Source organism: Oikopleura dioica, chromosome PAR (genome assembly GCF_907165135.1).
Source record: "Oikopleura dioica chromosome PAR, OKI2018_I68_1.0, whole genome shotgun sequence".
Taxonomy (NCBI): Eukaryota; Metazoa; Chordata; class Appendicularia; order Copelata; family Oikopleuridae; genus Oikopleura; species Oikopleura dioica.
Genome location: NC_137293.1, coordinates 6,778,061 through 6,801,468, shown reverse-complemented (window position 1 = coordinate 6,801,468; position 23,408 = coordinate 6,778,061). Strand labels below are relative to the sequence as shown.

The window sequence follows — 23,408 nt, the reverse complement described above, 5'->3', positions numbered from 1 at the left end:
AAAGTGCGACTTTTGTATAAATTAAATATTTATTTACAGAATTGTTTAGAGCTCAGTCGACATTGCAGATAACGAATTTGTAACAGAGGAGTTCGAAGTTTGCAGCATTCTTTCTAGTTCTGCTATTTCGCGCGTTGCTTCAAGTAAATTGCGTTCTCGGCTTTTCAAATTGACATCGAGTTCGAATCGTTCTCGTTTGAGCGTTGCGTTTTCGTCCAGCATTGATTCGCGTAATGTGTTGCTTTCGTTCAGTTCTTGTGCTTTTTCGCGAACTAAAAAATGGTTTCCGAAATTCAATAAAGAATTAAGTACCTGTCCGACTTAGGCTCAAAATTGCCTGCTTGAGATCTGCCATTTCTCCAATTATTTCGTCGTTTTGTTTTCCCTGGGAAATGATTTCTTGCTCAAGTCTTATTGCTTCGTTATTTTGAGCTTTCAATTCGTCGAGTTTTCTTTGCAACTCCGAGCCTTAAAACTCCATAAAAGGAGGGATGATAAAGAAGAAGCCAGTACCTTCGGTCCTTAGTCGACGGAGTTCTGTGTCAAGATGAGTCGCTTTATTCTCGTTTTCTTTCGCTATCGTCTAAAAAATCTCATAGCCACCTTCTTCTATCAAGAATCAAACCTTTGTACACTCAATTTCCGTCTTCAGCACACTTTGCCGCGCCTCAAACTTTTGCTTCATCCCTTTCAACTTTCCACTCGTCGTCGTCTGAATTTTTTCCTATTTGATTCTTCCTCGTTCGTGATGTAAAAATTTACCTTGACTTTTCTGGCGATGAGGGTGATTTCATTGTCGATATTTTCCAATCGGTCGTGGATGGAAAGGGAGGAGCTTTGCTGCAGAGGCTGCGGCTTCAAACTCTCTGAAAGTGAGGTTGAACTCAATTCGCCGGGGAGATTTGAATGGAGAACTTCAGTGCTCGACAAGGGCTTGATTTTCTTTCGCTCAAAGATATTTACCGATGATTTTTGCTCAAATCCAGAAAAGCGCCACCACTAAGACTTTCAAGCATTTTGATTGGCTGCGATCAAAAATGTCTCCATATATGGAGACATTCTTGTTTTTCGGGGGAAATGGCAAAAATCATCGGTAAAAGAACATGACAACTGTTATCAATTGAAACAGTTTTACTGATAAAAACTGTTCGTTACAGTAACCTAAAGCCCTTTCCTTAGTTTTTCCGAAGATGGGATCGAAGGCTGGCTCATCTTATCAACTAAAATATCAATTTCCTTCCCACAGAAAACAAGCCTTTTCCAGCGTCTATTCTAGAAACGTAGCGAACCATCGAAAGTATACGGGTGCGGTATTCATATTGGATTTTTGCTGAAGGCTCACCATGCCTTGCTGGCGCAATGGATAGCGCGCTGGACTTCTAATCCAGAGGTTCCGGGTTCGAGTCCCGGGTAGGGTAAAACTTTTTGTCCGGCCTGTTTTTTGCCGCCTAAAAAATTTCACGGGAAACGGTGATTTTTTCACACCTGCAAATCTAAAATCTCAACTGCCCTATTTTTGCGAAAACGCCGCACTCCCAAAATAGTCAAAAATAGTGAGCCACGCAGGATGAGACAATTTTTGAGAGCTACTAGAGGAAAACTGAATCGTCAAAGCTTGGTAAGGCTTTTTTGAAATAATAAAAGCGTTTGGAAAATGAATAAATTAGCGGTTTGATTCGCCCCTGACCCGATTTGGGAAGCGCTTTGCAGTGAGAATGGACGACTTTGACCGGTCGATTATCAGCGCTTCTTTGACCAAAGAAGAGCTCAAGAATGCTTTCAAAATGATGGACGAAAACAACGGTTGGTTATTCATTCATTCATTCGTTGTTTATTCTCACCCTTCTTTAGATGGGACCATCGACGTCCGAGAACTCGCCCGGCTTTTTGTTTATGACCCGACTGCTTGCGAAAAGTTCATCTCTCACGGTAATTCTTCTTGGAGCCTGGACTGGGCAACATGTGTAGAAAACCTGAGTCAGGGTGTCAAAAAAAGAGACTGAAATGGTAGCTTTGGCGAAGCCGCTTCGTGGCTTCGTTTTCATAAAAGCCGCTACGCGGCTTTTCTCCAAGCCCTCAAAACCCTGACTCAGGTTTTCTACACAGACCTCTGAGCCCACCTTGAGGGGCAAGGAGGGATGAGAGTTTTTCATTAGTGATCGACTCCGTGGATGTGGACAATAGCGGGACGCTGAACTTCACGGAATTCCTGATGCTCATGGTGAAAACGGAAGGTCTCGAAGGCGTGAGACATGTTTTCCAAAGCTACGATGTGGACAACTCGGGAAAGATTACCTCGAATGAGTTTGCTGCTTGGATGCGTCGTCACGGAAGGTAGACTATTTGATTCAGAACGACTGTACTAATTGCTAGAATAATCGAGTCGGAGGAGATCGGCCTGATGATTCAAGCTTTTGACGACGATGGAGACGGAGAAATCGACTACAATGAATTCCTGGTAGAAATTGAAAGCCCCCTAACAGAATTTAACCCGTTTTAGCTCATGGTCTGCCGGCGCATTCTCCGCGACAAGGCGACCGAAGTCGACATCAATTTGGAGAAGCCAGCCAAGCCGGAGCGCAAAAGCTACTTCGCCTCCCGCTTCTTCACGTAGAAATTTATTCAGCACCTGTGCCAAAGCTTCTTCTGATCATTTAACTGCCAAATAAAAGCACAACGAAAATATTGAATATTGTTAGAATCGACGGCCCTGTATTTCCTCGGAGGATGAGTAAAGTGAATATTAATGAAGCCAAGCAGTCAGACATGTTATAAAAAGAGTCTCAATCATGCATATTCAGTAGATTATAATTTCATTGTCTCGGTATCCCCTTATAAACCGTCCATGAAGCAGAGAAAAATTGCGATTGACGGGATGAAAATACTGATTTTTCTGATAGCATCGTCGTTTGCTCTCGAAGGAAGATACTATCCGATTGCGAAAAGGCTGCTTTCTCAAAAGTATATTGATAAACTTGAGGTTAATAGTTCAAATTGGGTTCTTTGCTAAATTTATTGCTAGAAACTGAGAAAATACAAGATGCCAAAAGACTTCTCCTTGACTGATGATGAAAAAGAAAAGGTTGATACTTTAATTCTTTCCCATCCCTCATATCGTCGTTCAGATAAAAGCTAGAGTTCGCCAAACTCGAACGAGAATACAACACCTTTTCGAAAAATACCGAGAAGAACGCCACTCCCCTCAACCTCTTACGCTCTCTCATTCTTTGATGAAACCATCCAGCGAAACTCATCAAAAATTATTCGAACATGCAATAGGCTGACTTACTAATAAAAAGCTTGAAAACAGTAAACAAGCTTGATTCGTGGTCAAGTTCAAATTATATATTTTTATTACTGTATTTCAAACAGGAGATACTAGTAAGAAATAAGTTGAATAAACAGAAGATTGCTGCACCGCCGATAGGTGCGTTTTTTGGCTACACCAAGGAGTAGGAATAAAAACTAAAATAGGAGAAAATAAGGCCTAGGAAGGAGCTAGTAGAATTTTGTCAGAAAAGGAAGCAGCCTGCCCGCGGTAAGTCTTTACTTTGGATAGGCGTTTTCAGTTTTAGATTACAGAAAGTAACAATCCTTTTTCTAAGAAAGAAAGGCAAAACGAAATGAAATAAAATAGATTCGAAGAAGCGCTGAATAATCTTAAATCTTAGTTGGCAACTTGCTTGTTCTTCATGAGCTCTTGAACGGTTTCTTTCATTTCTTTCTCCTTCTTTTCGAGGACGGTCTTCTGCTCTTCAGTCTTTTCGATCTGCTCGGCGATGTTCTTTTGCTGGGTGGCCATGCCTTCGTCGATGTCCGAGCGGGACTTGAAGATGAAACATCGGCCTACAGAGGCGTACAGTGCGGTTTCTGGAGCGAGCTAAAATGAGTTTTTGAAAATTCAGCGATGACTAAATTAGTAGTAGAGATATGGGGACACAAAAATGGGGGTTCTATGAGGATTTTCAGCCAATCAGAGCTCAGTGTTTGTCGAATGAGCGAATCAAAATTGACCCTAACCAAATCAAGGCTATAGAAGCCGACTTACGGAGCTAATTTCTTTGTTAGTGAGCTCAACCCGTTTTTGAGTCTGTTTGAGAGCCTGAATCTTGGCAGCACAATTGGCCTGCTGCTGTCGGAACATGCGCATCTGGCCCATTGACTTTTGAATTTCGGGATCCATGTTTTTCTTTGTTTCTCAATCTGAAAACATTACAAGTTGAATTGAAGATAAGCAGGAGTCTTTTCTTTATTTTAAAATTGCGGAATTGGAACTTCGTTAATTGGAGCGAGAATAAGTCAGAAGTAAGTCATCATAAAAATAGAAATAGCTGTTAATTGTCTCTTCAAATTCAAAGGGAATGTTGGCGGGTGCCCTAAGGGCCGGGAACGGAACAGATGCATGTAGGATTGAGTATTTGCGGAGGCCCGATTATTTAGAAGTTATATTTAGTTTGCTACTAGATAAATTAAGTGTCGAGCGATATTTCATATCGCCAGATACAGAATCCTTCAGTTTATTAATTATTCACAACCTGCATCACTGTACAACTGACCACAGTAATAATAAAGGACGATATCAAGGAGGGTATGCTGAGATAGAAATATTAAGTAAGACACAATGCGTGGAAAAACACATGATAGTGGTTGGGAAAGAAGTTGGGTTCTGAAACAAAGTACGTTAAATCTGGCAAAATCAAGCTCATTTCGACAATTTGGCTAATGCTTGAAAATTCAAGGAGTTCAGCTGATTCAGCCAGAAACTTAAAAAGAAAGGAAGAGAAGAAAAAAATAACAAAAAAAGAAGAAGTCAATAATAATTTAAAAAATAATTAATAGCGGAATGAGTTGGCGGTGTTTGTCTGTAGATACTTTTTGATTCTATACAAGTACAATACTGTATAAAGTAGATAAATTATACATTCGTATCAGATATAAGTTTTTCTGATTCGGGAGAGAGGCCGTTTGTCGTTGCCTTTGATTTTCTCATGGTCGCCTCGCCAGCCTGGACGGTCGGTTTGAAGTCCTTCTCGGTTAGTTTCAGCTTTTTGTACTGCTTTCTCATGCTCGAAACTTCCCAAGCAACGACAAGGACCTGAAGGAACAACATGAGCTTCTAGAGACAGTTGTTTAGGATTGAAATCAAGGAAGAGAATCTTTTTCATGAACCGACCTGACCAGCTGCCTTTCTGAGCGGATCGCCAAATTGCGCGTTTTTATTAATGTTAACAATGGCTTTTAGTGCGTTTGTCGAGACCATTAGCTCGGCATTTGGTTGATTGAGGTTGATGAGGAGACGGACGAGATAGAGCGCAGCCACGGCGGATTTGGAAGTGTAACTTCGTTGGTGGGCGTTCGTTGCTTGCTGCAGATACGTTGGGTCGACAGGAATCTTGAAAAAAGAATCACCACTTGAGAAAGGCGAACAAGGTTACCTTGGAAGCTATATGTTGCATGCCGTACTTTCCTACAACTTTCTTATTGTCCAAATCTTCCGATAAGTTCCTAAGCGCGACGATTGCCGAGTGACACACTGTAGCATCAGTACATTCGACAAATTGAACCAAAACGGGAATTCCATTTATATCCCTGGAAAGAAGATATCTTAGCTGAGAAAGAACAAAGGGAAATCGTACCTTATGTAAGCTCTGAGGTATAAAGAGGATCGGAAATTATCGGATGTCAGGTTTTGGATGATTCCTAAGGCGGCTTCGGTGGTGATCAGATTCGTCGATTTCTTGAGCAGGTGAATGATATTAGCGGCGAAACTTGGCTGGAAGATGCGCATCGTACCACGTGATTGAATGTCGTCTTCAGGAATTTCGGGCTTTTTGTAAGTTGCTTCCACGCGTTTCGTCGTGAAACAGCTAGTAATTTCAGGGTAATAATAAAACAAAGACGGTGATTGCTAACCTTGCTTTGACAACAACTTGGGGATTGATGCAAACAGGCTGGTTGACTTGCTTTGCCGCTCGATAGGTCAAGTTCCTCAGCGCGCAAATGACGTTTTCAAAGTACTTGGAGTCGAGAATGTCATTACTGTACTTCGGAATGCCACTGATGATGTCACACATACTGTCCATCAGACCTTCTACGCTTCTCATTCGATCTCGAGCGCTGTCCGGTCCGTTCGGAGGGCTGAAAATAAGAATAAAAGAAGCAGGGGCGAGCTAATATTTACCTGTATGATGAGAGATTGCGGAGGATTCCGGAAACAGCTGTGAACGCGTCGGTATATTTAGACGGCGGCGGACCAGTAGATCCATTAGCCATGTGCCTCGCCCAGGGAACAAGGATACTCGTCACAATTGTCGAAAGAGATTGGTCGAGCATCGGCGGCTTCAGAAGTTTATGGCTAAACAAATGATTACTGGTAAATCATCGTGTTTTTTCGCACCTTGACAAGTTCCACAAAGCGCCGGCAGCGTGGACCTGAACAAGACTCCACTGATTGACCTGGGCCGACTTTTGATCCTCCAGTTTGGCGGTGGCTCGACGGAGAGCCTTATTTAGGGCACCAACACCTTCGGCGACGTTGATCGAGATTTTGTTTTGATCGACTCCGTACGAAATGTTTCTCAGAGCGCCGGTGGTATTTTCTAAAAGACAAGAATAGGGGCTCAAATTGTTGCATATTTTCTCACCGACTATTCTTGGATCGTCATTTCTTTCCTCCAAAATGTCAATCAGCTTGGGAATGCCACCGCAAGTCCTTATCAGGTTCTTGTTTTCCTCCTTGTCAAACGACAAATGCTGCAAATAACCAGCCGCGTTCGCTTTCACATCTCGATTGTGATCGTCAAGCAGGGCGATGACGGCTTCAATGCTCAGGTCTCGGTACTTGTCCGCCGAAACCGAGGGCATTCGCGGCTTGCCCTTCAAAAACTGGCTGCTTATCGTTGCGGATTCGTCGTAAAAGTTCGATTCTGCGACGGAAACGCGTTCTTGGAAGCCCATCGGTGCTACTGATTTTGGAAGCCCGCTGTAGCCAGTTAGGTCACTACGATTGTCGACATCTTCCATTAATTTTTCATATTCGGCCTAAAAAATGATAAGGAAAATTGCTTCTTTCCGTGAAAATTTCAATCTTCCTCCAAGAAGTTAATTACCTGATCGAATTCTTCTGGAGTCATTTGAACCGCCATTTTCTCTCAATCACTGTCTCATACGATTCGTACTCAAATAGGGCCTTCTGAATAAATCGATTCTCTGGTTATAAAAGAAAAACCGGGTGAAAAAGGGTGACAAATAAGAAACAGAAAAAAGTGAAAGGAAAAAAGGGCGCGAGTAGAGTCTGAAACAAAAGAGATACGAGCGCTTGGCCAAACATGCTCGTATTCAAATTTCAGTCGAGCAAAAAAGAAAGAGCTCAAACATTTGTCCCGGACCTCTCTCTATTTTCACGTAGCCGGGGCAAACATGCATCGCGCAAAAAAATTTTGACGTTTATTTTTGGCGAGCGTAGTAAAACTGGGAAGTCCCCATCATTTACTCATTAATCTTTCGGTAAACTGAAGGGTCATAAATTTCACTCAAAGGGTGCTCTTTTCCGCAAGTATTAATCAATCCCTTGTCGGTGTTCTTTTAGCGCCGATGATAAGTTATCGAGATTTGAGAATTTAAATATTTTTTGAAAGGTCGTGTATCAATTTTCTCTAATTTTGCCAAGGATGATGATCACTGAAGTGGAAAAAAGGGGATCTTTACTTAGGATAAGCTGGCTTGAAAAACAAAGGTTTTTGAAAAGGGATGAGCTGCTGCAGCTATTCAGGAACAATTGAATATTGATACTGGCAATTCTGGGAGTCTTTTATTCATAACTTAATTAGTTTTTATGCTATTGCAATGAGTCGCCCGGGTGGTAGAGCTGATTGTGGAGACGGTAGGTGTCGTTCGGTGGGAGGCCGCCTTCCGAGGTGATAACGACTGATACCAGCTAGGGAAAAATATGATAAGGGGATGGCTCGCAATTTCGGTGTTTTGTGTATAATCCTCTCTTCCTTGATTTCAGAGATAATAATTGAAATTCTACCTTCTTTTTTCTCTTTACAAAAAATAATCTGACTGTAAATCGCTATTCACTGCGCACTAGAATCAACGACTGACGCTTGAATGGCACGGTATACTAACTGAATGAGAGTATTTGCCAAATGATTTGCCCTTTGCAAACATTTCTCTTCATTAAATTATTCATGAAGGTGATGCAAGTTTTTTGATTAAATTTTGCCGCTAAATATCGATTATCTAGGAGTGAGAGGATTTTTAAGAAATTAGGAATGAGCGTACAATTATCTACGCATCGCCTACCACCTGCTTGTTTTTTGATATTTTGATTTCAGACTTACGTTAGATTTGACCAAGTCCCAAGCTGGTTTAATTTCTCTAGGGTGATCTGGTTGAACTAATTCGCACTCGTCTTCGGGATAGTCGGCTGATATTTTATGCAGCGGGCAGAGAGCCAAAACTGGCACAGGTCAGAACGCCTCGGGGATGAAAAAAGAGCGCTGATGAATAATCCAACTAGAATTTTTCTGCGGCGCGAAATTCCACAATTTGGTGGAAGGAAATTTGATTTCATTGATCAAATTCAATATGAAAGAAATAATATTTTCAAACAAGAGTCTTTAATAAAAAATTTAATACCTTATCTAACTTTTGAAAAGTGTATGACGAAAATATGCATTGAAAGCATCATTCTCTTTGGAAAAGGTCTGACCCTGCCTGGAACAGCATGAACTCGGGCGGCCAGACAGAGCGCTCTTATCCCAGCTGGAGTTCGCATTGATCCGTCGGGCAGAAGCGATGAAGCCGGGATGAGAACCTAATTACATAAAAAACACAGGCTTGAGTCGCAAAGTGAACCTTTTGCACAATAGGCATGACAGTAAACGCAGCTCCATCGCCAATTACGACAATTTGAAGCATTTTACTTTCGACTTGTTTTCGCAAAATTCGTTGATAATCCATCGCATCGTTGGAACTGCCGGAAACGAGGAGGGTGATGGGCGTTTTTCTCGACTTGGAGGCGACGGCTTTTTCGATGAAATTTGCGACGAGCGCTGAGAATCCCCAGATGAGAATTCGGTCGTGGGGCTTCAGGTAATCAGCAGAGTGCTCGGCGATTCTCTCTGAATGAAAAACGGTTCGATCAATTTTCTGCTTTGAGGGGAAAAGAGAGAGAGGGGCACGTAATTAGTTCAAAAGTGCTCCTAACCAAATCAGCCCGAAAATGAAGCTGTCGAGGAATTTCTAGGATTCAAATTCTACCTTGGTTCGGCAACCTGTGTAGAAACCTGAGTCAGGGTTTTCAAAGAGCTCTAGGCTGAGCTTGCCGCGTAGCCTATAAGAGCGGTTTCAGAAACCTGACTCAGTTTTCTACACAGTTTTCCGAACTCAAACCCAGTCTAGAATGCAACTTACCAATGTGCGATTCAATATCATCTCTGAGCCCTCTGACGGATTCCAAGACCTCTTCCTTGATTTCAGTCAAATCCATCTGATTAACCTTTTTCGTCTCCGCTGGCCTTCCACAACCCATCAGCGCGTTTGCCAACGAATTCTGATCCGTATCGGAAAGCTTTTTGGCAGCTTTTGTCTCACGCACAATTTTCTGGCAGCGCCGGATTATGTTGAAGTGGTCCGCGCTGTTTTCCACCATGTGGTAATTTTTCGTCTTTGGCATTTCTCCGATCAAGTTGACAAGTTCGTCCACAGTGCTCCTTTACAAGGGTACGCAAAAAATAATTGAAAGGAGGTAGATCCACTAAAGATCAACGGGCCTGGTAATGCCCACCAAACCTTCCAATGATTGACTACCCCTAGTCCATTCATTCTTCCTCAGCCCCAAAGCCACCAATCCTACCACCTCATCACAAACTCCCAGGAGCCTCTTATATCCAATATCCTTCACAACCATCTGAAAACAACAATCGTTCTATTTACAGTAATCTCAATCGACAACGCCCGTACAGCTTCACATATTTTATTATACGCTTTGAATAATCGAATTGAAAGTCTTGAACATGCGGAAAAAAGTGCAAGTGCTCTATAAATTTCAAACTCGATTGAGTTAAAACTTTCTTGAACATACGAAAACAAACGAAAAATAAAGGGGTTAGAAGTAAAATAGAGGGAGTTAAATTGTACTGGCTTGAAAATGGGTAAAAGAAGAAAATTGAAAGTCCGAAAGAACAGTAGGAAAAAAATAATAAAAGGAAAAAACGACCCGATGGATGGCAGGAGTTGGTGGTTAACAAAATATAAAAAAAAACATACCGATATAGAATAATATAATAATTATTAATAAAATAGTAAGAAGAGACGAGAAGAATAGAAGGTCATGGTTGTTCTGTTTTTTCATCGTTGGTTTTTCCTCGAAAGTCTGAGCTCTTCAAAGCGCCTTTCCATGTTTTCCAGGACTTGCGGTGCGTACAGTACCACCAGTTTCACGGGCCCTTTCGCTGCTTTTAACAGCTCGACGACGCGGTCATGTGATTCGCCATCCACGGGAGTTCCATTCACCCAAAGAAGCTGATCTCCGCGTTTCAGGCCTCCATGTCGAGCGGCAACGCCTTCTGGTATGATACGGCTCACGTAAACTGAATGCAAGAATTGAACTATTTGCTCTACTGACGGTTCGTTTGATAATGATTCTTGCCATCGAGGCTCTGATTGGATGATGAGAAGGAAGCCCCTTTTCACCAATCAGAAACTTGATGAGAGGGTACGTTTTCATCAGTAGCTACAGTAGAAAGTCATTCTTCTATCGGTACCTGGGCAATTCTGCTCCTTCCCTCCCATGACATTGAATCCAAGTCCTTCTCCAGTATTCGGCAATTCAATAACTCTCGGATGGCTGTGCCCTTCCGCCGCGGCAAAAGCAGCTACAGTCGCTACAAAAATGTTGAAAGAGCTCTAGAATGCGTCGAAACTCTACCTTTGGCGGTTGCGATGGCAGCAGCTTCCTCATTTTCATGGGGAATATCGACAGTATCGTGAATTGACTGGTAAACATTTGCGATCGCTTTGAGAAAGTCGGATTCGAGAACTTCTTGCAGCGCTTTTAGTTTGTCGCAGGGGAGCCCAGGATTGCTAGAAAAGGGGTTTATATGGAAAAGACACTCTATCCATACCTCTGTAGGACTTTGAGAAGATCCACCGCTCGATTGAGATCTTTTTCTAGCTGAAGATCTGGCATTCTAAAAATCACTACAGTCTAAATTTCCACATCAAATTCAGGGTCGATAAAAGATCATTTCTCATCCCAACTGTCTTCAAATTGATTTTGAGAACTGAATAATCTGAGTAGTGGGAAGTGAACTTATCAAAGATGAAATAAACACTGATGTCTTTCTTCTTTGTTCTCCTGGAGAGATTGAGACACTAAACACAACACGAAGCGACAAATTTTCCTCGTCAAAATTTTAGAATTGTAACGAGAAGGGGATTTTTTAAGAGAGCTCGTTACGAAGTGATTTTGGGCGAGGATTTCGGGATTCGGAAAACGAGAATGAAGAGAAAAAAATTTTGCTAGAAAAAACGGTTTTCATGCAAAATGGACATTTAGGGAGCCATTAACAGGTGCAAATGGCAATTTTCTTGATCTTTCTCATCTGAAAAAGGTCCAGAAATCAATTTAATCGCTAATTAAGGCAGATTTTTGGGAAAATCTTCGGAAAATATGCCAAAAGTAGCGATAAAATTGATAATTTGGACCTTTTTCAGGACGAAAAAAAACAAGAAAATCGCCATTTGACTGTCAATATCAGATAATATCAAGTTTTCAACAAAGAAATCTTCAGAAATGTCGCTTTTAAGCGCGAATTACACGCATTTTTATGCAAATACCGATTTTTTCGTACGAAAATTCAAAAGAGACGGATAAAAAGTACTCTAAAAAGGGAAAAAATTGGATAATGCGTTGTGCGATTCAGTAAAGCTGGATGTAATGATTGTTGTATTTTACGTGTGTTTTTGTAAAATCCACTTTCTCGGATCGATAATTGAGCGGCGTCGTAGTAATTGGCTTTTTTCTCATTCTTTATCGAGTAGGGCGCGCGCTTCGGCCAATCCCAAACGCCCAAAACGAGCAGAACTCAATATGAAAGTGACGATTTCAGCAAGCAAATAAGAAAGATATGAAACCCTTTTTTCGAAGCACCAGAATGATTTGTTAGAGAGCATGCTGGAAAGTGAAGAAAATTGAGAGAAAAATCAAGAAAAATAAGAAAAAATAAACCGAAAAGGGCAAAATAAGAATTTTCGAAGAAAATGACGAATGAAGAATGATAAAAATTGGAATTAAATAATGACTTAAATGATTAGCTCACTCACTATAAAATGAAACGAAAGTCCTATGTACAGATCCCTTCTTCTGAAATCGAATGTTTGAAGTTCAAACTTTGAACCTAAAAATTGTGATTTTAATTATTAATAAAATGAAACAACTGCATAATTAACAGCTTCGAAATTAGAATTCAGATCCAATCATCTGGAGAAGAACTGACTGCTTTGAATTAACGCCGGAACGACCCATTTTTGGGTAATACGATTTTGCTCATCAAAAAACCCATATTATATTTGATATACGCATATAATATGACCACGCTCAAGTTATATTTTTGTAGCTTAGAGTCCGGTTATAATATATAAACCCGGATTTTTATTCTCTTTATGCCCAAATCGCGGCAATATTGGGTTAAAAAATGGTCAGAAATTGGCAAAAATGGCCATGCGTTCCGGGGTTAATCACTTTCCAAATTTTAAAATTAAAATGAAGCGTAAAACAGTACTTTAGAGATAAAGTCCATCCCTTGAATATTTCCTAATCTTTTCAATTGAACTCTTATCTTTGACGCCTGTTACGTCCCTTCTGAAAATATTTAAACCGATCAATTTTTATGAAATTTCTGAATAAAATGAACTCCTTAGATATCCAAATATTCTCGTTGACCAGACCAGGACTAATAATTGTATTGTATTTTATGATTACGCTCAGTTTTCAGTAATTCAAATATTCAATTTTTAGATCGAAAATGCGCTGCATCTTGGCGTTGTTGTCCTCGTTAGTTCTCTGTCAGTTCGCCGATCTGGAAACTCGCGGTGGGGATGAAGATTCGATGTGTCTCCAAGAATGGCCCAAGGAAAGGCGATATTTTGAAGAATGAAAATAGATAGATTTCAATTGAGATGTGATGATATATGCGAATATCGTTTGTAAGCTAATCATCCGAGCTGCAGAATCAATCAAAGAAGGAGCCACCTTTTTGAAGACCGTAGAGAGCAGCTCCAGGGATGATTGCGACTCGCGATGCTGCGGGAATAAAGGTAATTTATTTATTTCAAAAGAGAACTTCTATGAAAACCCTTTGGTAGCTTGCAACGTCGCTGTTTACACCAAGTTCGGGCAGTGCTTTCTCTTCGACTGTTTGAACAACGACGCCGAAGATTTCGTCTGCACCTTCGAGCAGCACACTTCCTTCAACACTCTGGTCAAGACTCCTGCGATTTTGAACGCATATGCGCGCTGGGGACTCCAGCATTCGGCCGAGCAAATCGTCAATAGTTCCACAAAGAGCGTTCATAAGGACATCGTCGCTGATGTTGATGACGAAGGTGGATGCTCAAGACTGGCTTGGCAATGTGACAACAAAGGTACGAATCGACAGTTTCGAATGGGTTCAAAAATCTGAGTCAGGGCGCTTTAGCCTGGACTACCTTTGTAGAAAACCTGAGTTAGGTTCCGAAGAGCTTGAATGAAAAGCCGCGTAGCGGCTTTTTTTCAAAACGAAGCCGCAAAGCGGCTTCGCCAGAATTTTATTAATAGACGGAATGATAATTTTGCGAAGCCGCTTGGCGGCTTCGTCTCTATAAAAGCCGCTACGCGGCTTTTCATCCAAGTGTCGTTCAGACACCTACTCAGGATTTCTACACAGGTTGCCGAACTCAGCCTGTAGAAGACGCTATCGAAAGCGTTTTTTTATCTGCCGAGTTTGATTATAATATTTCTCATTTATAGTTAATTGCATTCCCGCTTGGCACGTGTGCGATGGAACCGAAGACTGTCCAGACAAAAGCGACGAGCTGAACTGCCCAGCTACCGACACTATTCCTCAAGATCAAGGTAAAATATACCAATCAACGCAGAAAACTAATGAGTTCATTTTTCAGCGCAAGAGTTGCACGTGCTCAAAGACGTCGGCGAGTCATTCGAAGAATCAGCGCAAACGAAGATCGAAGAAGAAAAGAAAAAGACTGGCATCCAGGTTCATTTTCTTTTCGAGGAAACAATGGGTTGACGATGTTTTCTTTAGATTATCCTGCCACTCTGTCTCGGCTTGCTGCTGCTTCTGCTGGCTTTGATTGCGGTTTACATCAGATACCGACAAGCCCGTCATAAAGCGGTAAGACCTAGTTAACCGAGAGTTCAACTTCTGAACTTTTGATTCAGGGACTTTGCTCCAAGAGCCAATACAAGCAACTGCCAAAGGAGGACTCGGACTATCTCATTAATGGAATGTACATGTGAATGCGTTCAGTGATCGCCCCTTCTTTCTTTTTCGCAAACGCACTTTTCGACTCAACTACACTGTACTGTCTCTCTCACTACTGTCAGCCAGGGATCCCAGATTCTTTCGTTTTGGCGCGCGCCCACTTTCTGATTCACGCAGTGGCCGCAAAAAATCCTAGCGCGCGCGAAAAAAATGCCGCGTCCCCATGAATGACCACCGATAGCGGGCGATGAATTGAGAGCGCCGCGGCGCAAGCAGACGATGAAAAATTGTCGCCTCGCTCGATCGAGACGCGCGTCCGATGAGTTTGAGACGCTCGCCCGGGACTGCGCCCAAATATGCGCTCATTCAAAAAGTTATCTCTTGAAAACTAGATGAGATATTCAAGATCCGAATGTAGCTTTGGTATGGTACATATGCTCCAAATTAGTGAAGGAACCAGCGTTGGTAAAAAAGTATACTTCACTCGCCCTTCAGAATGAAGTATACTTCATGAAGTATACTTCAGGGCGTTGAAGGGCGTGAAGTGTACTTCCGCCCTTCCCTCTACTTCAACCGCCTTTCCGCCCTTCACTCTACTTCAACTTGGTTCTGTCGGCCATCAGAATCCATCCGCTAGAATTTTTTCAAATTTTGCGCTTATTGGCTCTCAGACGCCACGATTTAAATCACGCTGATTGTGGCAGATGAAGTGGCGGCTAAAGTTTTCGATAAGAACCGATAGCTGAAGTATACTTCAGCGCGTGAAGTATACTTCAGAGCCATTTCGTACTTCACCGCCCTTCAAGAATGAAGGGCGCCCTGAAGATTTTTGAAGGGGAAGTATACTTTTTTCCAGCTCTGGAAGGAACAACAATTTTAATTTTCAATTTGTTTGGAAGTAATTAAGCTGAAAAGTTCTTATGTGCAGTGGAGTACACCTTTCCGAGTTTTCAGCCATTTTTACATTTTCGAAATGAGTATGAAATCATGTTTTGGGCGTTTTTATATGGGGAGATCAGTACTTTATTAATCCTAGTTATATCTTCAATTGAACAATCTAAATTTAGCGCACGAGTTTTGTTTGAGCTCGGCGCCCTGACTGCATCGAGCGCTCGCACGCCGCTCGCCCGTTTCAGCGTGAAATCGGGGCGCCGCACTCAATTCATCGCCCTATGATAACGCGGCGACTTTTCAAAATCGGCTGGGCGCGCGCAGGCGCAAATCATTTTCGCGCGGCCGCTAATCCTTTGCGCTCGCGTCAGACGGGGCGCGCGTCAAAACGAAAAAATCTGGGATCCCTGCTGTCAGCTGCCATTTTTTTCTTCAACTCGTCATTTTCTATCCTCATTTTACCTGATCATTTGTCCCTAGTTCTTGTTTTTCTCCGAATACGCCCGTTTTTTTTGGTCTTTTTTAAACACTAACTCTTCAATTTTCGTCAAATTTTTGTTTCTTTCCCTTTTCTGGAATCCTGAGTCTCAAAACTTGAGCTGTAATCATTTTTTTCTGCATGTTGTCTTGTTTTTGTCCGATTGTTTACCTATTCAAATCACCAATTTCTGTCAAAAAAGCATCTTCAATTTTTCAATACATTTTTCAACCCTCATTTACGATCATTTTTAGACAATGTTTGTTTCGCGACAAGTTTCGTTCTTTCGGAAAATGTTTCGGAAAGAGTTCCTCCCCGACGCCAAATACGTCGTCGGCCAAGACCACTACGGGAACGTGTACTTTGAGGTGCCCGCCGCGCGTCGCATGAAGCGCATCAGCTCGCACGGGTTGACGCACGACTCACCGCCAGAGAAAATCGATGCCTTCATGAAGGGCCAATATCAAAACAAGACCCCGACCGAATGGCAGCATTGGCTACGGTAAGAGCCTCTATCGCTTGAAATTACGAGAAAGAGTTGTATTCCAACTTGTTTGTACTTCAGTTTAGCCACGCGCGAGCAGATCCTCCGAAAGAACATGAAATCTTGATGAATGAGCATGTCAGAATGCGCACGCTTCAAAGAGCTCACGATAAAGATCTGAAACATCAACAGTGGAAAGAGGAGGTAATATGAATACTATGAACAGATTTCTTGGCCAATATTTGTCAGCTTCATTCGAAGACATTAAATTCTAGTCGGCTTGTTAATAAATCGTTTTTACGGTGTTCTCATCGATTTTGTTCAGAAAGAACAAGAAAAAGTACTCGAAGAAAAGTATGGAAAACAAGAAAATTATAAATCTGAGCAATATGTCGATCCAACAGCTGAAACTGAAGAATGGAAGCCTTAACAATTTTAACACCTCCCTTTTCTTATTTAATTTCTTTCAGAACTCTTTCGTTACAAAAATATTTTGCTTGATGTGAATTGGAAATGTGAGGTTTTTTTCTATGTCATTTCGATGCCCATGTCCTCTGATTTTCCAACGGTACGCATGAGTTGTGCATTGTTGTCTTTATAATTGTTGTGATTATTTTTACTTTCCTGTCTAAGACTTTCCGAACCCGAATCTGAACAAATCCCATAGATTCGATTTCCAAATGAAAGAAATGGGCAACATCGGTAAAGCTACCTAGTAGTTGTCGTTTTCGTTTAATCCAATTTTAATTTTAATTGAGTTCATTCTATTCCGACTCGGCACGCCATTCATTTATGTCTTGCGCAATTTTAGATGTTGTATTCCTCGTTGATTTCCTCATGATCTTGACTCTTTCTAAAAGGGATCTCGCAAGGACCTCTTCCTCCTGAGAAAATGGCTCCACAGCAGCCTCCCACGAGAGAACCTTCACAAGACAAAGACATGTAAGTTCTACCTGCCTAGTTCTCCTTTAATTTTGTTCCAGGGTATCAGCACCATCCGAAACAGAAGCCGAAGCCTCAGTAGCGATGCCCGTTCAAGCCGCTGCTGATGAAGAAAAGCCCCTTCCAGTGGCTCAAGTTGCCGAGGAAGGCGAAAAAGAGCGATCTCTCCCGATCGAAGAAGAGGAGTCAGAAGTCGACCGCTCGCCTGATGGACGCTTCATCCGATTCAAAAAAGAAGTCGGCCGGGGCAGCTTCAAAACAGTCTACAAAGGTCAAGACACGAACAGTGGCGCTGCCGTTGCCTGGCTTGAGCTTCAGCCACATAAGATCACCAAGGAAGATCGCGAGCGATTCCGAGCTGAGGCTGAGATTCTCAAGAAGCTCAAACACACCAACATTGTTCAATTTTACGACACATTCGAAATGGCGAACAAGACAACTGGACTTCGGTCTGTCGTGCTTGTTACAGAACTTATGACGTCTGGAACACTCAAGACTTATCTGAAACGGTTCAAAGTCATCAGATCGCGCCCTTTGAAAAGTTGGAGCCGACAGATTCTCCAGGGTCTGAAATATTTACACTCGAGAAATCCAGTTGTCCTCCATCGAGATCTAAAGGTACCTTTATATATGAAAATATATCAGAGAATGAATTTATATGTGCGCTTAGAGTATGCGTTAATTTTGTTAGTGTGACAATATCTTCGTTACTGGCACAAGCGGAGTCGTAAAAATCGGCGATCTGGGACTGGCAACATTCAAGCGCCAGGAAGTCGCAAAATCAGTCATCGGTACTCCTGAATTCATGGCCCCCGAAATGTAAGCGTGAATGAAAGACTGGGTGTTAGTTGAACTCTGATTCAGGTACGATGAGAACTACTCTGAACCCGCAGATGTGTACGCATTTGGCATGTGTTTGCTAGAAATGGTGACGAACGAGTACCCATATGAAGAGTGCGCTAATCCCACTCAAATCTACAGACTGGTTGTAAAAGGCACCCCGCCCAAAGCGTTTGAGAAAGTTGAAGACGAGCGCATCAAGCACATCATCTCGCAATGCATTGAATTCGAGCCGTCGAACAGAGCCACCGTTGCGGCGCTCTTGGACAACGAGTTTTTCGACGACAAGGAGTTGAACGTCCTCGTTGTGGGCAGGAATGGCGGCGAGTTGAAGCTGAGACTTGTTGTTTATGAAGGAAATATGAAAAAGGCGATGCCAGAAGATGAGGCGATCGATTTTAACTTCACGATAGGTCAAGATACCGCCTATCAAGTGGCCCAGTCAATGTCAGTCGAATCCACGCTGAAAACAGAATTTGTACCGCAAGTCGCAAAAGGTAAAAGATCATTCTTCTCGCCGTTAAAACTACCGATCTTTAGCCATCATGGACGCTGTGGAAAAGACAAAGAAAAAAGACCTGGAAGAGAAGGAGAAAAAAGAGCGAGAAATTCAAGAAAATTCCTCAGCTCCAAAATCTTCCGATCAAAGTCAAGACGATTCCTCGAAGAAGTCCCCAGCAGCGACTCTTGCTGACTCTGGAACACAAGACGATAATGATCAAAAAACAGCTGATAAGAAACCCGAGATTGTTAAACCAGCAAAGGTGGGAGAAGGCAAAGTCGCCTGAAATTATTTTATTTTCGTTCAGGTTGATGGGAAAACCGAAAAGGCGCGGAGGGCGAAGAATAAACGCCTGGCGGTGACTGTTATGGATGTGAAGCCACTCTTTCCTGAGGGACAAGAGGAAAACTCAGGCGAAAATACTGGCTGGGAGGTTACTGTCAGGGTCACTTCTGGAGACGTAACCACTATCGTTTTCAAAGTACGGCTTTCTGCATTCTATTCTATTTCCAATTCAAAATCTAGGTCGAGCGACAGCGCCAAGAGGACGAAGCAGCCACCCAGTTAGCCAACGAAATCATCAACAACAAAGTCGTTCCGGACAACAAGCGTGAGAACATCGAGAAGTTGCTTTTGGAAATCATCAACCGACTTTTGAGCGGCAAATTGACAAATGAGGCGGGCGTAAAAGACGTTCCCGCAATCAAGTGGAATGGCTGCAATCGCGCCGATGATGAGAAACGAAACATGGAAATTGAAGTCGAGGTCGATTCCGTCAGGAAAGAGTTTTGAAACTTGAAGTTATTCTTTGTTGATTGCACTTTTCGGACTTTTGAAAAAGACACGTTCCTCCGGCCAAGATCAAGTATAATGCGAATCTGATTCACCAGCAAATGGACAATCTAAAAACGCAAGGGATCATCGTTGAGCACGAGTGCGAGCACGTGTTCGAGGAGTTTAGCCGCATCCTTCGCGACTCACTTGAGAAGATGGGCACGGAAGACGAGATCGCCGAGTGGAAATCGAAAGAGAGTATTGGACTGTCGTACGCAGCTTCAAGAGCGAACGAAGTTGAGAACAACCATCTAGCGGGTGATCAAAGACCTAAATCGTTGCATATCGACATTACACCGCGAAAGAGAGAAGTAGCGGAGAGGGCCAGTGATTTGCCGTCGATTGACGAGAAGAGCGAAAATAAAGAAAACCAAATCGGGAGGGATTAAGAGGATTTTATCAAGAGGATTGAGCCTATTTTGGGAACGAACTAAATTGTTCTAATCCACAACCTTTTAGAATTGATGGATATTCATTTTCGACCTAAAGAATAAAATAGAGAAAAATCCAAGTTTGCGAGGATAAAATCGTCCCCAGCCGCACCTTGTTTTTGATTAACCAAGACCGCATCTTAATTAAATCGTTAAAATTTATCACCAACTTTTGCCTATTCCTTTATATCAAATTGATATATTGCGCGAAGAAATGGTATCCTTGAAACTCAAAAATCCCATCAAAGCAAACATTTCCAAAGAGATCACAAAACCTTTGCAAGAAAATGAGCCATTAGCGAAGAAAATCGATGAGAGCGAATCCGGGCTGAGCAAGCCAGAGCCGGTCATTCAGACGAAGGGTCGCTTCGAGATCAAATCGAACGTCGAGAAGATTGATGTGAAAGAGAAAGAGGTCGAAATGATCAGCACCGTTCCAGCTGCGTCGGTACCCGCTGTGTCTGCCAAGGCGACGAATATGAACGACGGTGCCACACAGGAACGGGCCATTCCATGCTTGTACGTATTTAAGACGTGTTACCTACTGATCGATACGCGATTTTCCGCTCTCTTGGGACTCAGGTGTCCGTTTTACTTTTTTTCAACTCGTGGTAAGCCCTCATAAAAGACGGATAATGAGGAGGAGTGTGCTAAAACTGTGCACAAAGAAGAATCCTACAGAGGTGTTAATCTGAGGTTCGACCCCTACGCCTATTGATGGTCATCATCTTGAAAACATATCATTTAGTGACATCAAAGAGAAGCTTTCAAACATAAACAACAATTCGAAAAAAGAAGCAAAAGAGAAAATGGCATCGACGACCTCGCAATCACAAGCGCTAGGGCTAGGTACTCTTCATCCTGGGATCAATTCAGTTCACAGCAACACATCCTCCAACGCCGATGATGAAACTGATGGCCAGAATTACAGGGAAGATATTACGTCGAAAATCGCGTTCGGAGCGTCGAGATCTATAAAAGACTTTGTGTCTGAGATGACGGAAGCTTATACCGAGTATACTGAGAGGCAAAATGAAATGCTCGAGGAACAGATGGAACTTTTCAAGAAGAATATGGCCGAGCAGGCTGAAAGAAATAACGCAGAACTGAAGAACAAGCTTGAAGAGATCTTTTCAAATTTTGATAAAAGGCTCATATGCGCCCTTGATCAGGTAAATTTTGAAGCTATTTTCTATTTAACAAGATTCTTTAGTCAAAGAAGAAAAAGCGTCCTCGGAAGTCAATAGATGCTCGCCGCCAGTCTGATTCTTCAGAAGAAGCTTTCCGTGCAGATCAAGCTCGAAAAGCTGAATCGCATCTTAATCAAAGTAAACATTCCAGTTCAATCATGGAACTTATTGAATTCTAGTTCAAAGCTCGATGCCAGAACGAGCGCCGAGTATTCCTCAGGCGGAAAACTTCACGCGGGCCTCGCCTTCAATGAGTCAAATTCCCCAGCAAGCAGATCTCTCCACAGTGCCAAGCATTGCTCAATATCAAACAGCTCCGAATACCAGTTTCCAGTATTTCTCACAAATACCGCCTAATCCACAGACCACGATGCCTACGCTGCCGTATGTGATCCCGACGCAGGTTTACCAACAGTCTCTTCCGAAGATCACCTCTGCTGCTGATCACTTTGGGCACGAAGGAACCAGAATTGCGAAGGAACTAGCTCGAAACTTTCAAGTTATCAGTCCACAGATGATTAACCAGATGCCGACGCAAATTATGGGAACTAACATGGCGATGCCACAAATGCAGCCGGTCCCGCAGCTGAGCCAGCAACAGCTACAACAACTCAATCAGTACCAACTGCAATCTGCGTTGTTACAGAACAACGCCATCGTCCAACAAGCTCAACAACAACAGCAAGTTCCACAGCAACAGCAGCAACAAGCGCCAAACTCCCAGCAACAACAACAACAGCAACAGCAACAACAAGCTCAGCAACAACAACAAGCTCCTCCACCTCAACTTCAAAATCCGCTCATTCAACAACAACACCAGCAAAATCCACCACAGCAATCAAGAAGTATACCTGTAAGTCTGTTTGAACAAATCAATCTTGATAGCTGATCATGCACGCTTCTAACTTACTTAGCAGGATCTTTCTACGTCTGGCTCTGTCCACAATCATCCAATAGAAACTCCAGCTGATCGAACAAAGAACTGGGTAAACCAAATCAACCCTGTGGAGCCGATCCAACAGGATCAAATGCAACCGCAACAGCAGCAAGCTCAACAACAGCTTCAGGTAATACGCCCTTATCTTACTCATGATGATGTAATCCCAAACAGCAGAACTCTGTTCAACAGCAGCAAGCGGCGCAACAACAAGCTCCCCCACCGCAACAGCAACCGAACCAGACCCCACAACACCAACAACAACAAGCTCCACAACAGCAGCAAGCGCCGCCGCAGCAGCAGCAACTATCGGCCGCGCAGCTGTCTCAAATTCACGCCCAGACTCATGTTCTTCCTCAATCTCACCAACAGCCCATCACTCACGCACATCTCATGAGAAGACAAATGGACCCGGTACACTTGAACTCTGGCTTTTCTTATCTAACCAATTTTCCTAGAGCCAAGTTGTCTCTCCTCCAGCAACATCAATGGGACAACATGGTCAAATGCAAGCAATGCACATACCAAACGGTTATCAGGTAATTCATCCGAAAAACTACGCAGTTTTTAACAATTTCTTGCCACTTTATTATCGTAAGTAATAAACAAATTAAGTTATTTGGAGATTATTTCCAATACTGGTACTGAAAATAACTGGTTCGCTTCCAATGTATGCGCAAATCAGATTTATCAAAACAAACAATTTCAAAATACCCAATAATAATCACTTTCACACAACTTTATAACAGTCATCTGGCTTTCTACTAACAACTATATGTTGACACTAATAAATTGCGTTGATACTTTCTTTCGAATATATATCCGCTTTGATTTTTGCATATTTTAGTTGCCCACGCACAACTTCCAACAACCGCTGATGGTTCAGCCTCAAGGGCAGCCGATGGTCCCTCAACAAAACGTAAGGAATCGATCTTTACAATAGCTCTGATCGTCTTTTAGATGCCCACGTACCAGCACCAGAAATCGATGCCAGACGGCGTACCCGACCATCACTAAGACGCACCAGCAACTTCCCTCCAAGAACTCCCACTCTCTGTGCTAAACTTGAACATAACAATTTGAATACTGTATTTTCGTCCAGTTCCCATTTTCACCATCATCGTCAACAGATGCTTCCTCCTCCTTACGTTTAACTCACGACTCACGACATGTAACCACCAAAAACCCGCGTGAACTCTTCATGTTCCAGTTTGAAGCTCAGTTTGCGGAATATGCAAAGTTATTTATGAAAATTATGAAGCGCTGCCTTACAGTTCAATTACAGCAAAAAATAATATTTTTATTCGATATTCATTCATTCTGCTTTTTTTTCGAATAATAACAAAAGCAATCATTCAAAATCCGTGGATTATATTTGAATCGATAA

The 23,408-nt window shown here is 42.4% G+C and overlaps 10 protein-coding genes, 1 long non-coding RNA gene and 1 other non-coding gene across 17 annotated transcripts; 7 read left to right on the top strand and 5 right to left on the bottom strand.

Annotated features, from left to right (window-relative positions):
- Nucleotides 1–21: 21 nt before the first annotated feature.
- On the bottom strand, nt 22–1,016 carry LOC145705028 (uncharacterized). The gene is made up of 6 exons (XM_081782476.1): nt 964–1,016; nt 763–922; nt 626–712; nt 514–583; nt 313–468; nt 22–272 (listed from the first exon to the last, which is right to left on the bottom strand). The coding sequence occupies exons 1-6, from the start codon at nt 1,014–1,016 to the stop codon at nt 46–48; spliced, it is 753 nt and encodes a 250-aa protein (XP_081638602.1). The 3' UTR covers nt 22–45.
- A 329-nt stretch (nt 1,017–1,345) lies between these two features.
- On the top strand, nt 1,346–1,418 carry TRNAR-UCU (transfer RNA arginine (anticodon UCU)). Its single transcript has one exon. It is a non-coding gene; the product is annotated as a tRNA-Arg (tRNA).
- A 61-nt stretch (nt 1,419–1,479) lies between these two features.
- On the top strand, nt 1,480–2,678 carry LOC145704651 (uncharacterized). The gene is made up of 6 exons (XM_081782124.1): nt 1,480–1,618; nt 1,668–1,803; nt 1,852–1,929; nt 2,157–2,334; nt 2,374–2,458; nt 2,501–2,678. Exons 1-6 carry the CDS (start codon nt 1,568–1,570, stop codon nt 2,612–2,614), a joined length of 642 nt encoding a protein of 213 aa, XP_081638250.1. The 5' UTR covers nt 1,480–1,567; the 3' UTR covers nt 2,615–2,678.
- A 126-nt stretch (nt 2,679–2,804) lies between these two features.
- On the top strand, nt 2,805–3,297 carry LOC145704676 (uncharacterized). The gene is made up of 3 exons (XR_014134477.1): nt 2,805–2,980; nt 3,023–3,082; nt 3,126–3,297. It is a non-coding gene; the product is annotated as an uncharacterized LOC145704676 (long non-coding RNA).
- Nucleotides 3,298–3,330: 33 nt separating this feature from the next.
- On the bottom strand, nt 3,331–4,224 carry LOC145704669 (prefoldin subunit 1-like). The gene is made up of 2 exons (XM_081782144.1): nt 4,049–4,224; nt 3,331–3,880 (listed from the first exon to the last, which is right to left on the bottom strand). Exons 1-2 carry the CDS (start codon nt 4,181–4,183, stop codon nt 3,668–3,670), a joined length of 348 nt encoding a protein of 115 aa, XP_081638270.1. The 5' UTR covers nt 4,184–4,224; the 3' UTR covers nt 3,331–3,667.
- A 7-nt stretch (nt 4,225–4,231) lies between these two features.
- LOC145704626 (splicing regulator ARVCF-like) lies at nt 4,232–7,231 on the bottom strand. The gene is made up of 9 exons (XM_081782092.1): nt 7,110–7,231; nt 6,645–7,041; nt 6,398–6,599; nt 6,182–6,355; nt 5,914–6,138; nt 5,637–5,867; nt 5,436–5,589; nt 5,174–5,392; nt 4,232–5,095 (listed from the first exon to the last, which is right to left on the bottom strand). The coding sequence occupies exons 1-9, from the start codon at nt 7,143–7,145 to the stop codon at nt 4,916–4,918; spliced, it is 1,818 nt and encodes a 605-aa protein (XP_081638218.1). The 5' UTR covers nt 7,146–7,231; the 3' UTR covers nt 4,232–4,915.
- A 560-nt stretch (nt 7,232–7,791) lies between these two features.
- On the bottom strand, nt 7,792–9,745 carry LOC145704645 (translation initiation factor eIF2B subunit beta-like). Its single transcript, XM_081782116.1, has 5 exons — nt 9,421–9,745; nt 8,863–9,128; nt 8,731–8,821; nt 8,346–8,473; nt 7,792–7,936 (listed from the first exon to the last, which is right to left on the bottom strand). The coding sequence occupies exons 1-5, from the start codon at nt 9,680–9,682 to the stop codon at nt 7,838–7,840; spliced, it is 846 nt and encodes a 281-aa protein (XP_081638242.1). The 5' UTR covers nt 9,683–9,745; the 3' UTR covers nt 7,792–7,837.
- Nucleotides 9,746–9,966: 221 nt separating this feature from the next.
- LOC145704654 (protein lin-7 homolog C-like) lies at nt 9,967–11,241 on the bottom strand. The gene is made up of 4 exons (XM_081782127.1): nt 11,133–11,241; nt 10,937–11,091; nt 10,773–10,892; nt 9,967–10,598 (listed from the first exon to the last, which is right to left on the bottom strand). Exons 1-4 carry the CDS (start codon nt 11,195–11,197, stop codon nt 10,357–10,359), a joined length of 582 nt encoding a protein of 193 aa, XP_081638253.1. The 5' UTR covers nt 11,198–11,241; the 3' UTR covers nt 9,967–10,356.
- A 1,790-nt stretch (nt 11,242–13,031) lies between these two features.
- LOC145704643 (uncharacterized) lies at nt 13,032–16,073 on the top strand. Its single transcript, XM_081782115.1, has 7 exons — nt 13,032–13,142; nt 13,221–13,326; nt 13,375–13,653; nt 14,018–14,122; nt 14,170–14,264; nt 14,313–14,402; nt 14,450–16,073. Exons 1-7 carry the CDS (start codon nt 13,035–13,037, stop codon nt 14,525–14,527), a joined length of 861 nt encoding a protein of 286 aa, XP_081638241.1. The 5' UTR covers nt 13,032–13,034; the 3' UTR covers nt 14,528–16,073.
- Nucleotides 16,074–16,119: 46 nt separating this feature from the next.
- On the top strand, nt 16,120–17,118 carry LOC145704664 (NADH dehydrogenase [ubiquinone] 1 alpha subcomplex assembly factor 2-like). Of its 2 annotated transcripts, none has more exons than XM_081782138.1 (3): nt 16,120–16,363; nt 16,432–16,549; nt 16,671–17,118. In XM_081782138.1, the coding sequence occupies exons 1-3, from the start codon at nt 16,155–16,157 to the stop codon at nt 16,773–16,775; spliced, it is 432 nt and encodes a 143-aa protein (XP_081638264.1). In that variant the 5' UTR covers nt 16,120–16,154; the 3' UTR covers nt 16,776–17,118. The 2 variants fall into 2 exon arrangements, with proteins under 2 accessions (XP_081638264.1, XP_081638265.1); XM_081782139.1 differs by having other exon boundaries at nt 16,427–16,549.
- Nucleotides 17,119–17,154: 36 nt separating this feature from the next.
- On the top strand, nt 17,155–19,841 carry LOC145704624 (serine/threonine-protein kinase WNK4-like). Its single transcript, XM_081782091.1, has 7 exons — nt 17,155–17,287; nt 17,329–17,905; nt 17,979–18,106; nt 18,152–18,624; nt 18,668–18,891; nt 18,937–19,110; nt 19,155–19,841. Exons 1-7 carry the CDS (start codon nt 17,238–17,240, stop codon nt 19,419–19,421), a joined length of 1,893 nt encoding a protein of 630 aa, XP_081638217.1. The 5' UTR covers nt 17,155–17,237; the 3' UTR covers nt 19,422–19,841.
- A 241-nt stretch (nt 19,842–20,082) lies between these two features.
- LOC145704623 (uncharacterized) lies at nt 20,083–23,384 on the top strand. Of its 5 annotated transcripts, none has more exons than XR_014134476.1 (11): nt 20,083–20,393; nt 20,523–20,590; nt 20,643–21,066; nt 21,108–21,222; nt 21,264–21,937; nt 21,999–22,151; nt 22,196–22,435; nt 22,480–22,560; nt 22,637–22,691; nt 22,869–22,940; nt 22,982–23,004. XR_014134476.1 is itself a non-coding variant. In XM_081782090.1 (11 exons), the coding sequence occupies exons 1-10, from the start codon at nt 20,109–20,111 to the stop codon at nt 22,897–22,899; spliced, it is 2,097 nt and encodes a 698-aa protein (XP_081638216.1). In that variant the 5' UTR covers nt 20,083–20,108; the 3' UTR covers nt 22,900–22,940; nt 22,982–23,384. The 5 variants fall into 5 exon arrangements, 4 of the variants coding, with proteins under 4 accessions (XP_081638216.1, XP_081638214.1, XP_081638215.1 ...); XM_081782090.1 differs by having other exon boundaries at nt 22,637–22,662; nt 22,982–23,384; XM_081782088.1 differs by lacking the exon at nt 22,637–22,691 and having other exon boundaries at nt 22,002–22,151; nt 22,982–23,384.
- The last annotated feature ends 24 nt before the right edge of the window (nt 23,385–23,408 follow it).